The following is a 13,466-nucleotide window of genomic DNA, read 5'->3' as shown; positions in this document are numbered from 1 at the left end:
GACAACTGAAAACTTGTGATGCATTTTTGTTTCAAGAGAATCCAAAAGTCCTTGGTATAAAGCAGATGGGGGGGGGGGGGATTGCAGGGTCCATTCAGCCTTTCTGTACCACAACCATTATGTCAAAAGTATAAAACACTGCCTTTATGCTGCCAAGCCACAATGACTCTTCCTACATCAAAGGCTTTGCACCACGAGGGTTTTTTTTCTTCAAAATTTATTCAAGCTAAGGGCAGAGAGACAACGATTCATACACCCTAATTATGCCTAATTATCTATTCCCTTTTCTGACCAGCTCCGGCCAGGGCTAAGTGCTATCTGGGTTTCTCACAACCTCCCTCTGCCCTGCCCATCCAGCCTCACAGTGAGGGCTTTGAAGAAAACAGTTGTGGCTTTTCAGAGTTCCCTCAATGTAGAGTTCAAGCAAATTAAATAATGATTCTGTTAGTTTTGACACGTTTGTGCATTAAATATGAGGACCTCTTGGTTAATTTGGCAAATTCCTTGCAACTCTTCATGGGTAGAATCATAGTAACACCCTCCTTTATAGGAACGTCTCCTCATGTTTTCTTTTCATGATCTAAATGAAATGTTTATTGGATTAAAGTTCTTCTCTGCAGACCTCCATGGTGGCCTGTGACAAAGAGCTTAAAAGTTCATTTAATTGGCTTGCATCTTAAGGGAAAGGAAAGGGAGACTTCTATTTCACATTACATCACTAGCCAAGAAAATTGCCATGTGTAATTAAACTAATTTATCTCATGATTCAAAGAAGCCACTAATTCATATTTAAGACACACTTCCTTTAAACCATTTTTGTCACCACAGAACTGATTTCTTATAATTAAACTGAAAATAACTATTTATTCAAGGATAAAAATTCAAGTCATAAACTATATATTTTCCTGTAAGACACAGCTGCTTGTATTTCAGTTAAAAATATGTATATAACTAATATATTTTATAGAAAATCTTTATTTTCATTTTATGAGACAGGAAAAATACTTTTTAAAAGCATATACCCCAGATTACTTCCCTATAGGCTGCCTAACACACACACACACACACACACACACACACACACACACACACACAAATTCATCTGGGAATGAAGAAGGATAAGAATTATATCTTCAAATTATATCACAACAATTTTTAATTCTTAATTCTATTTAAACATCTCAAGAACACAGAACAAAAATACTATTACCGATGGCGCTTAATTCCTGTTGCTATCAATATTTTTCCAGTAATTTTAAGTAGATTTTTCTCAAGCATATACGAAATAAGTTCATAGGTGACAACACTTTGGGTAGAATTTTTTAATTTCCTTAGGCCTGAGAGTCACTAATTACAGAAATGCATTATATATCAAATTATATATATATTTATATATTTTTTTTTGTCTTATAAGACATCAAACACCCTATAGGATTCAAATGAACTCTTATCTGGTAGCTTGTGGGAAGCCAGATTCTCCGGAGTCCAGGAGTGACCTGCTTCTTCTGTTCTGTTTCTTTCAGTCTAAGTATTAAAAAGGCCCTAAGTAAAGATGGCATCACGCTGACAAACGGTGGTCCCTGTAAGGCTGGCTCGGGTGACAGCCCGGTGGAGGCCTGCTGGGTAGATACTAACCCCTGGGCTAATTCTGATGATTTAACACACAGAGCTCCTGTGCTAAAAGTCACCAGAAACACACCAGCAAATTAGTCTCAGCAGCTGTGAAAACTGTAGCAGGAAAAAGTGCAAGATCCATTTATTTAGCAACCCTAAAATCCTAGTGCCGATACTGGACAAAAGATGAAAGCCACAATGGTTTGTCTACGGGCATAAATGATTTTTTTAAAGTTTGTAGCTGAAGAGCACAGCACGAGAACACTCTCACAGTGTTCATTAACAGGCCTAGAGTCTTCTGGCTAAGATTCGCAGAGAACAAAATAATAAAGTCTAATATCCAGCTTTTTAAAACATTTTTTATCAAGAAAACATAACATTCCAGAAATATTACCAAGTAGAAGACATGTAGTCATTTCTGAATATTAAAATAGTAGAAACTTAGTGACAAGAAAACTGTTACTCTATTCAATTGTTAAGTATCTATACACTGCATATTTAAAATCAACTCATGCTAAATCAAATCAGAGTAAAATGCTTTCAAATGAGCAATATTTTGTCAAAAATGGAAAATTCCTAAGTATTAATGCTAAGACCTTACTGCTGTTCTCTGATTTCATTTTCTTTTTTTCTTTTTTTTTTTTTTTTCCTTCAGTTTTTTGAGACAAGAGTTTCTGTGTGTAACCTTGGCTGTACTTTGTAGACCAGGCTGGCCTCAAACTCACAGAGATCCACCTGCCTCTGCCTCTGAATTCTGGGATTACAGGCATGTGCCACCATGCCCAGCTTTAATTTGATTTTCTAAATGGTATTAACAAAAAAGAAAATTACACGGTAGAATGCTTTGTGGGTTGTTGTCTGACAGCTTTCAGTTATTATTCCAGTAATCAATCACCTAAGCGTTAACTTTAAGAAGAGATAAAGAACTGTGAAGGAAAGACAGCTTGCTGTCATTGTAAAATGACAATCAGAATGGTGGCTTGCTGGTGGTATCACATCTATGTCAAAAACGTGGTGCCCTAAAGCACAGGACATTTCCCAGGGGGAACATTATTTTTGAGTTGTTCTAGAGTTAAACGAATGATGAAAGTCGAAAGCCCTAAAAAGAAAGTGAGATTCATACAGAAAATTTTAACTTCAAGATCTACAAACAGCATTCATTTCATTATGGAAAAAAAAAAAAGCAAGCAAAATGGTCTGTGAGTGGTAAGTGACTGAATGAGCAGAACTTTTACCCAAATAGAAGACAGGCCTAAGGTGTCGCCTGTCTCCAGAGCATGGTCAGCTTGGAACAGAAGTGACTGCTTGCCAATCCAGCCCTCAAGGCTAACATTAGTCCAGTTGGAATTAACCTTAATATATATTCTTCCATCAAAATATCAGTTAGTCCTCTATACCTTTAATCATTATTTTAAATACTGATGATATGATAACACAGATTATGTGGAATAAATATTGTTCAATCAATATACACTTAAGGCCTGCTATTATTTTAATTTGTATAGAATTACTGGGCAGGATGGCTCACTCCTTTCACCCCAGGACCCAAGCTGAGGCAAAAGGATTTCTGCAAGTTTGAAGCCAGCCTGGGTTACACAGTGAGATGGGGCCAGCCTGGCACACAGACTAGGTAAATCTCTGTCTCTCTGTTAGAAAACAACAAAACAACCAATGTGCAAAAGAGGGTGGCAGGTATGGCTCATGGAACATTTGACCAACGCATGCCAAGCTTCCAAGACTGCAGATAAATAACAGATGTAAGTATGGATGTGTGCATGCGTGCGTGCATGTATGGAATGACATTTTCCTTGATTCCGGCAAAGCCAGTACTCTCAAGCTACCGAATTAGCTGAACCTGACCCTGCCACCCTTTCGGATGTTGGCCCGCTCTGCTCCCTCCCATCAATCGTTTAGTCCAGCTCTCGAAATAATACTTTCTCTGAGAGCCGATACAGAACCTGCCCCAGCACAGGGGGATCCTGTCACACGATCAAGTGACAGTCTATAGGAAAAATGTGCTGTTTACACATATTACCTCAAGTAGCTGTTTGTCCCTCACACGTGCCATCAATGAGGGGCCAGACACCATCTGGAGATGGACAGAAAGTATTTCAGGCTTTCAAGACCATTAGCCTCTCCTATAGGGACTCAACTTTGTTGTTGGAGTATGAAAAGAGCTATAGCCATACAAAAATGAGCATGACACTTTTCAATAAAGCTTTATTCTCAAAAGTAGGTAGCAGGCCTGATCAGGCTGCCTACGTAAGCTGGCCTTGATACAGATTATGTTTCTGTAAAATGCTGTAGTGTAGAAGCAGAGACAGATACATTTAAGGGTACAGAATGATCCTGTGCAGCTAGCAGCAATGACCTTAACAATTTTATTAGTATAATTATACTTTTAGGCAATTTTAAACTTTTAAACAATTATACTTTAGAAGAATTACCAAATTTTTAAAATATCACAATAAAAAAAACCACATTGCATCGTATGGTCAGCAGGAGGTTTCAAATTACAGACTTTAACGATTACTATATTAATCATCTTTTTGTATAAGAGCACGAAGTGCCAACATGGTCCTTTTTATTTGCATGCACCAAATATAGTTTGTTTTTATTTGGAGGCAGGGAGGGGAAAATCTAAGTTTTTATACTAATTTCAAAGCTTCAAGTAAATGGAAGAATAATAATGATTAGTTCATAAAATATTAATGAACTAAATTATTAATCACATGTTCAATCTACAGTCTTCATGGTTTCATTCTTTCCACAGGCCCTACCTCTATGATCAATACCTTTCTGCTTCTACTAGTAATGTTTGACTCTTCAAGTCTCACTGTATGCATCATATGCTCTTTGGGAAAATCCTGACATGTGCCACTTTCTCTGCTCAAGCTGCTCATTCAGGTCAAGGCCTCTCTGCCACCCACTTCAGCATTCCGTACTTAATTCAATTACAGAAGTGCTCACATGACATGATAAAAATGTTATTGCCTGAAATGTTTAATCAGATTCAATTCAACTACCACCAATTATTTTACTGTGATATCTCTATTTATAAGTTATTCATTTTGACTGGTGGTATGAAATCTTAAAAGTAATTTGCTCAGGAAATTTTATAAGGATCGTAATTCCTACATTATCCTACATCTAAAACTGCGCATCTGTGGGGTTTTAAATTTAAGTCATTCTGAAATGTAGCAGGGATTAGTTATCTATTTATTTTGTGGCAGGGTCGCCCTATGTAGTCCAGGCTAGTCTTGAATATGCAATCCTCCTGCCTCAGCCTCCTGAGTTCCAGGATCACAGGGGTGTGCCACACATCTGGCGTCTCTGGGCGTTTATATGTGCACAATGACCAAACGACCAGATGCCATACGCTCTTCTAATGAGTTTATTTTTTCTCGTATCTACCTGGAGCGGACGAGGCTCGGGTCAGCTTAGAAAGTCACACCCGAGTCACTGGGCTATACCCTCTCCTGTGAGTGTGAGCAGCATTTATTAACTGTCCTCCAAACACGTGAGACACAGTGGGAACAAAAACGTTGTGCTCACTGCTGCTTTTACTAGTTTTCATATTTGTACTTTTTTGTGTCTATGGTAAAACATGGCTGAGCACGGAGGCCCGGAGTGTACCCCTGGCAAGAAGGAGGGAAGGAGAGGTCAGCCAACTGAGAGCTCCTATCCTGAGCTGCAAGGACAAGGAAAGAGCTTACACTGGGAACAGTGCATGGCACTGGAACCTCAAAGCCCACCCCTAGTGACGTTCTCGGGCAAGGTCACACTTCCTTATCAGCCAAACAGCCCCACCACCTGGTGACCAAGGATTCCAATATCTGAGTCTGTGTGGGATATTCTCATCTCAACCACCTCACTCTAGTCCCTGGACTCCATAGGCTCACGACCATATTATAATGACAACACATTCAATCCAAATCCATACATCCTCAGAGTTGTCTCAGCAATGTTTACAAGGCCCAAGTCTTTTCTCAGCTACAAGGCTATCTCTTAACTGTAATTTCCTGTGAAATTTTTAAAAAAATCAAATTTTATACTTCCAACACATAATGGCACAAAATATACATACCTTATTCCTGGTATCAAGTTCTATATTAGTTACTTTATCATTGCTGTGATAAAACACCACGACAAAGGCAACCTACAGGAGAGGTAAGTTATTTGGGCTTGCAGTTCCTGAGAGTTAGCTCAATAATGGCAGGAACAGCATGGCAGTAGGCTGAAGGAGATGCTGAGGGCTCAGCTCTCAAACCACAAGCCCAAAACATAGAGCGTGCACTGTACGTTGAGATTTCAGTGATATCATCCAACAAGGCCACGCCCAAGCCCTTCCAAACATGCCACCACCTGGGAACCAAGTGTTCAAATGCCTGAGATGATGGTGCCACCACATTCAAACCCCCACAAACATGACATTGTATGTAAGGTGACTGCTAAGGATACATGATTTAGCACTGGTCACACAAAACTGCAAAATATGCAAGCACTCTGAATAGCCAGAGTAAACAAACATTCTCTGAACACAAACTGACTCATTAGGGAACCTAAAGTCTTGATGAGCCACTCTTAGAAGTGACGAAATAGACCTGGATACCTACATCTTAACATAACTTAAAAAATAACCCTCCAATATGGTGGTGGCACACCTTTAACCGCAGCACTTGGGAGGAAGAAGCAGGCAGATCTCTATGAGTTTGCAGCCCCTTGTCTACAGAGTGAGTTCCAGGACAACCAGGGCTATACAGAGGAACCCTGTCTCAAAAAACAAAACATGAAAACAAACAAACAAACAAACAAAAAACCCTCAAAAGAATCAAGCTTAACTGCAAGAAATTTAGCCACAGTCAAAAAAAAAATTCTTAGCACATTTAAAGGAAATAATAGACTCAATGCAAAGATCACTATGTCTAGCATCCAATCTAAATTACCAGATATGAGGAGACAAACAACAACCAGAAATAACTGAGATGCTAGAGTTTACACATGAAGACATTTAACACCATGACTTCCACCTTAGGGGCAGTGGGGATGTATAACTTCAAACCCTGGTGGTTATTTACAGAGTAACTATTAAAAGAATCTGGAAAGTGTCAAGTTGGAAGACCGCCCTAAGACCTAATGAACAAAAGGATGGCTTTTGTCCCCGAGAAGCCTATTTGTCATCTTCTGCACCATGAAAGCCAGCCAGCAGACAGAAGCTTGTAGCTCAGTGCCAGCTTAATTTATGTTTTGTTTGGGGTGTGTGGGCATGCATGTGTGTGAGCATGTGTGTGTGTGAACTGTGCATGCATGTGCGTGTGCATTTACGTTGACTGGCTGTGAGGTGGGTCATGTGTGGTGTATGTGTAGGCATGTCATGGTATATAAATAGTTGTCAGGAGACAACTTCTAGGAGCTAGTTCTCTCTTTCTACCATGTGGGTTCCCAGGATTTGACTCAGGTCAATGACCTTACTCACTGAGCTATCTAGCTCGTACTTACCACATCTTTTAAATATATATATATATGCTGATACTTTCATGTGTGTGATGGAATGAGCCTCAGTAAGTTCAACTTCCTCAAGGCTGTCAGCAATGCCTCCAACAGCATCAACTGCCTAGACCCCCGACCAAAGATATCCATGGAACTTGTGACCAGGGTCCATGTCATCACTACCATCCAGAAAACTGTACGTGGCTCTGCCAGGGAACTATGGCACAATAGCATGAGATTGGCTGGAAAATCATCTGTGATCCTGCTGACAGTGCCACAGCTGTGAGAAAGCTCAGCTCTGAACTGGCATGGCTCTCTGGGTACCCACCCATAATATATCATGGAACTTATCATGGCCTCAGATATGGGATATCAAGAAAGTGATGAAACAGACACCCAAAGGCTCCCTGAAGGGTATTTTAATCACAGGTGATTCCCCATCTTTCCTATTATCTAATAAACACTATTTATTAAGAGCTTATATAAGTTCTTGTTATTGAAAAATAACAAGATATGGTATAAATATGAAAAATATATAAACAAAATATATTGGACTAGTGTACATATATATTGGAATTATATATGTGTATGTTGGAATAGTATACATATATATTAGAACGATATATATAGAGACAGATATATGTATACATATATGCAGATATATATACAGATATACACATATATATGTATTTCTCAATACATCAAGCAACAAACTAAGATTCTGTGGTAAATTACAAATTCTGTTTATTAGGGAAGAACATAAAGAAAATATATTTTATAGTATTCTTTTTCCTCAATAAATTCCAACTTTCTCTTTATTGAACTAAGATTCTGTTATTTTTTTATTTTACATCTTTATTTAGAGAGAGCCTGTGTGTGTGTGTGTGTGTGTGTGTGTGTGTGTGTACCTGCACACATATCATAGTACATGTGTGTGTGGAGATCAGAGAACAATTCTTAGGAAACAGTTCTCTCCTGCCCCCAGTGTCTCTATCCATTTAGCCATGTTGTCACCAACTCTATGTGTTTTAATTTGGTTTCTGCGATAGATTTCTCTGGGTCAAGATGAAAATCGAATGCTGTCATCTGTAAATAGTCAAATGTCATTCGATTAAATATGAAGCCATCATTACTTACAAAGAAGACTTCACACATACAAACTGCCTTACTTTGCTTTCTGTTACTTTTATAAAACACTGTTCAAAAGCATCTAAGGGAAGTCAAGGGTTTGTTTAGCTTTCACGGGGAGAGGCCAAAGCAGGCACTCAAGATAAAGAGCCTGGAGACCGGAAATGAAGGAGAGGCCTGGGAATGCTGCTTACTGGCTTGCTTTCCAGCCTTGCTTTTTTATACAGCCCAGGCCCCACCTGCCTAGGCATGGTGCCACCCACAGTAGGCTGAGCCCTTATATCCCTTAGCAGTTTAGACAGTGCTCCACAGGCATGCCCACAGCCCATCTGATGGAGCCGCGTGTCCCTTGAGCTTCCCTTATGCCAATGACTCCAGTCTGTGTCAGACTAACCAAACACTAACCAGCTCCAGCAAAGCCAGCTCTAGTTTCTTGTCACTGAACTGTGTTCTGTTATACATGAGAAATCTTTTGAACAAACTGGATATTTTAGATATTTTCTAATGAAGTCTTTACTTTGATTCGGGCATGTAAATTCATGCTCAATTTGAAATTATGGATTATTCATCTCCAATGCTCTTCTCTCTTCAGAAAAATTAAGAGCAGACAGAGAACAAGAATGAAATTCAATTGGGCCTGTTTAGTTGTCTACTGACGGTACTGTATATTGAATTATGATAAATTACTGGCCAAAAAGGGATAAAAAGTTTAAGGTGGCCCCCAAAAAGAATACAGACCATGTTCTGTGACTCTTCTTTTTGCAAAGCTTGTGTATTAGGGCCGTATGAAGATACTATTTTAGGCACCTATTTTTCTTCATTTCTTGTTTGTATTTTGGTCTCTCTGTGGAGCATATTACTTTGGAGTACAGCAGAAACACTGCAAATCCACCTCTCCCCATATGTGAAGCATGAAAGACATCAGTGACAGTATGGATCTTCTGAAAGCACTTTCCTCACATCTATAAATATCTCAGAGAAATTAAAATCCCTGAGAACCTAAAATTGGTCAGGGAAACAGATGTTTGAATTCTTCTGAGTTATTGCAGGCACCAATAATAACCCAACTAAAGTGTATGTCAAAGACAGTACAGTGCAGGCACAAGCCATAACCCAGCTACCGTGTGTGTTAAAGAGATTGTCTGAGTGTTTAGAGTAGTTGAAGCTATTTCAACTCCTCTTTCTTAGGAAGGTTTTTTTGAAGTTTAGGTTTTGTTAAATAAAACTTTACTCTTTTTCATATATATTGATATGGACCAAGAACATTTACATACCTAAAATTAGATAAATTATATGTGGCACATAATTGTGCTTCATTTGGGAACTATATACTTTGCTTTCTGCTTTAAGTAACATTTTACATTCTCAACTAGATTATAAAGACTTGAAGATTAAAAACCACCTATTTCATAATTCTACTACCTGCTATGACTAGTGTGGCACTTTGCACAAAGTAGGTTTTCAAGAAATATTGATAGGCTATAGAATTAGTGAATAATCATGCAAAAAATACTTAAAATTAACAGTAAAAAAAAGGAAGGCTATTTTATTCTTAATGATATTATAATGAAGGCTATTTTAAACTCTATGCAATGATGCACACAAATATTTGAACTATGTGCCTCAACTTGACATAATTTCATGATAACTTGATGGCAATCACATTTAAATATATTAGAATATTTTTGTAATAATCGTGTTCTAGAATAGCAACTTTAATAGCTAGGAAAACATGTTAATAATGGCTATTAGCCTGAAGGAAACAAAGAACACCAAACATTTTTTTCAGAAATAAATGTATAAGTTTAAACATTCTGCGATAATATTTATGAGCAAACCTTAAATTAAGATTTATAAAATGTAAACTATCAAATGTTCAGGTAGAGAATAATTTGAATTCTATTTTGTAATTTTTCCCATGTATACATGGGGGAATATTGTCTTTAAAAAAAAAAAACAAAAACTATGTATTTCTGCTCTTGTCTCTGACCATCACCATCTAAAACATGAAGGTGAATTCTGCTTGATGCAAGAGCAAAGTGTTCTTATACAATCACTCAGTGACCGCTCTCATGTCTCAGTCAAAGGTCAAACATCTTCTCTTACCTTCAGGACAGATATAAATGGTACAAAGTTAGCCCTCTGGAGTCCATTTTTATAGAGATCTGAAACAGACAAATGTATGAGCATTTTACTTAGCTTATTGTAACATTCTATCATTTAGCCTGGCAAATGAAGCTTTCTGTTGACCAAGGGTGCACAAGAAAAATAATGACCAAAATTATTTCTATTCACGAAGTACCAAAACTCACTACATTTTTAATAGGAGAAAAAAATTAGCAGTCACAGAAGTAAGATGAGAAGATACCAGTTAATTGGCTTCAAGTGGGAGAAGGATGCAGTGGAGAATGTAAAGAATCCTGTCAATCATCCAGTGGAAGAAGGTGACATGTAGCCAGGGCGGGAGTAGGGGGCTGGGGAGGTGAGGGGTAGCATGTGCCTTTAGTCCCAGGCAGACACAGGTGGCTAGCCCAGTTAAGGTCACCCTGCTTCTACATGAAGAAACCCTGCCTGGAAAAAAACAAAGAAAGATGACACATCTAAAGTCCCTTAGCCCTTGAACACAGAGGAGTCCGTCAGGAACCCTGTGAGTTCTCAGTGATTAAACAAAAGTAACGTAAGAGTGACCGTTTTAGGAAACACAGCAATAGACAAAACTACTCCTGAATTTGTATTAAGGTCACCTATTTGATCAAAAGGTAAAGAAAGACCAGTGTAAATGAATTATCTAAAAACCCAAATGCTTTTCTTAATAACCTAAGACATAAGGCGATCATATCACAGGCAGTATTTCTTACTTAGATGCTCTCCAACACTGTAAGTATCACCGAGAATGCATGCTTACACAAAATACAGGTACAGAAATACTTATTTTCAAAAGCAAATAAAAAATGGCAACAGACTTTAAGAATTTTATTTTTCCTTTAAAGGAAGAAGGATTTTTGCCAAACATAGTGGCATACATATGTAGCTGTAGTACTCAGGAGGTACACATATGTACATATGTAACTGCACACATATGTAACTGCAGTACTCAGGAGGCACACGTATGTACATATGTAGCTGCAGTACTCAGGATGGCACACGTACGCACAGATGTAACTGTAGTACACAGGTGACAAAGGCTTAGAAGATTCCAGTCGAGACTAGCCTGAGCTATATAGAATGGCCTTGTCTTGAAAAATCAAAACAGAGGCTCACAGCAGCTTGTAACTCTAGCCCCAGGGCATCCACCACATATTCTGGCCTGTTTGGACACACACATACATGTGCACACACACATATATATATATATAAATGAATAATAAAAATAAGTCTCAGGGGAAAAAAAGAGGGAGTTGTAGAGATGGCTCAGTAGTTAATAGCACTTGATGCTTTCACAGAGGACCATGGTTCTAGTCCTAGCAACAAACTCAGGCATCTCACAACTGTCTGTAACAACAGGTCCAGGGGATCTGATGCCTTCTTCTAGCACCTACGGGCACCTTCATGCACATGCTCACACACACATGCAGAGACACATATGTACACATAAATTAAAATACTACTAAAACCTTAAAAGACTTCTTAGAAAAAGCTTTTCAAGAGTTAGAAAGCTATTACAAACAATTGCCTTTTAAAGCTACTGGATTTTTTTTAAACTATAAAAATAAAAACAGTGAAATGTTTTCCTCCATCGGAAAAGCCCACAGACTAGACTACACTGTGTCTGTTTTTTGTTTGGTTGTTTGGTTGGTTGGTTTTTTTGACACAGGTTCTCTGTGTAGCCTTGGCTCTCCTAAACTCATTTTGTAGACCAGGCTGGTCTCGAACTCACAGAGATCTGCCTGCCTCTGCCTCCCTGAGTGCTGGGATTACAGGCATCTGCTACTATGCCCAACTGTGTCTTCGTTTATACTCTGTTATTATACAAAGTATAGCATTATAGTTTTCTATATTTCCTTGTTTAGAAAAAAAATGATAACTATGATAGATTTCAACTGTCATATTTTTATGAAAATAAAATGGTCATTAGAAAACATTTATTCTCCTTAGAAATACTAGTCATGGCATCATTATATTGAAGGACAGTTTGCATATCCTCTGTGGTAATTAAAGAGAGGCTTTGGTTCACTTATATCTACAATTTTGAATTAGGGGCATCACAAGAGTTAAGATAATACTGGCCAAGCTTTGAGGAAGCCAAAGTTCAACAGGAGATCATGTCTTTACCTCCACTGAGTAAAATCGATAAAATGCAGGAAATGGATAAAATTAAGTATTTCCACAATTTTCACCAAATTGCAAAAGCTGCTGGAGAAGGTGCATAAAACGTCATGGGATCTGGGGCTGTCTCAGCGGGAAAGTGTTTTCTTAGTGTGCATGAGGCCCTAGGTTCAATCCCCAGACCACCACTCACAAATAATAATAATAATCACAGATAAAATTGACGAAAAGAAAGAAAAAGTGAAAACAATAACTTAAAAACTCTATCTAAATTCTAGCAGCTTTATTCATAAAAGCAAGAAGCAAAACAAACCAGCAAAAACCCCTTAAGCTTTATCTGCAACATCCCCAACCTGACGCAACCCAGATGTGCAGCATGTGTGAGCAGATATCAAATCATGCACGTCTGCACAAGGAAGCACTATTCTGCAAGAAAAAAGATAAACTAGGTGTACATCGGGCATGAAGTTCTAGAAAGGACAAGCCCATCTGTGGTGACAGAAGCAAGTTAGCACCACCTAGGGAAGGGAAGAAGGACTGACAGTGAGTGATGACTGAAAGTGAGTGATGACGGGCAACTTGGGGAAGAAACAGAAATATTTGCTGCTTGGTTGGTGATAGTTTCAACAGTATATTTAACTTTTAATTTTTTTTAGAATGCATGAACGCTGTATTTACATGACCCCCCCATGTCAGTTTTTAAAATGTACCATTTCTATTATATATTAGAAATCCAGTATAAAAACATATCCAACATTAGTGAATATTTAAGAGCACAACATCTAGAACAGAGCTAGGTATTATTTTAAGGTACTTTTGTTTTGGTTTGTTTCTGAGGCAGGATCTAACTATGAGGTGCTGGCTGCTTGTCCTGGAACTCACCATGCAGACGAAATTGGCCTCAAACTCACAGAGATCAGCCTACCTCTGCCTGAGCAGCACCAGGATTAAAGCGTGCGCCAATCACA

The 13,466-nt window shown here is 38.4% G+C and overlaps 1 protein-coding gene across 1 annotated transcript in view; it reads right to left on the bottom strand.

Moving 5' to 3' along the window:
• The window catches only part of Afg1l (AFG1 like ATPase), a 151,516-nt gene that overhangs the window by 71,793 nt on the left and 66,257 nt on the right, over window positions 1-13,466 (bottom strand). The window contains exon 7 of the mRNA XM_055616202.1: window positions 10,339-10,397. Coding sequence (XP_055472177.1) covers window positions 10,339-10,397 — 59 coding nt within the window. The remainder of the gene's footprint in view (window positions 1-10,338; window positions 10,398-13,466) is intronic.

Source organism: Psammomys obesus, unplaced genomic scaffold, assembly GCF_907164565.1.
Source record: "Psammomys obesus unplaced genomic scaffold, mPsaObe1.curated_primary_1811, whole genome shotgun sequence".
Taxonomy (NCBI): domain Eukaryota; kingdom Metazoa; phylum Chordata; class Mammalia; order Rodentia; family Muridae; genus Psammomys; species Psammomys obesus.
Note: the sequence above shows the minus strand (reverse complement) of the source record. Positions and strands in the feature narration are given on the sequence as shown.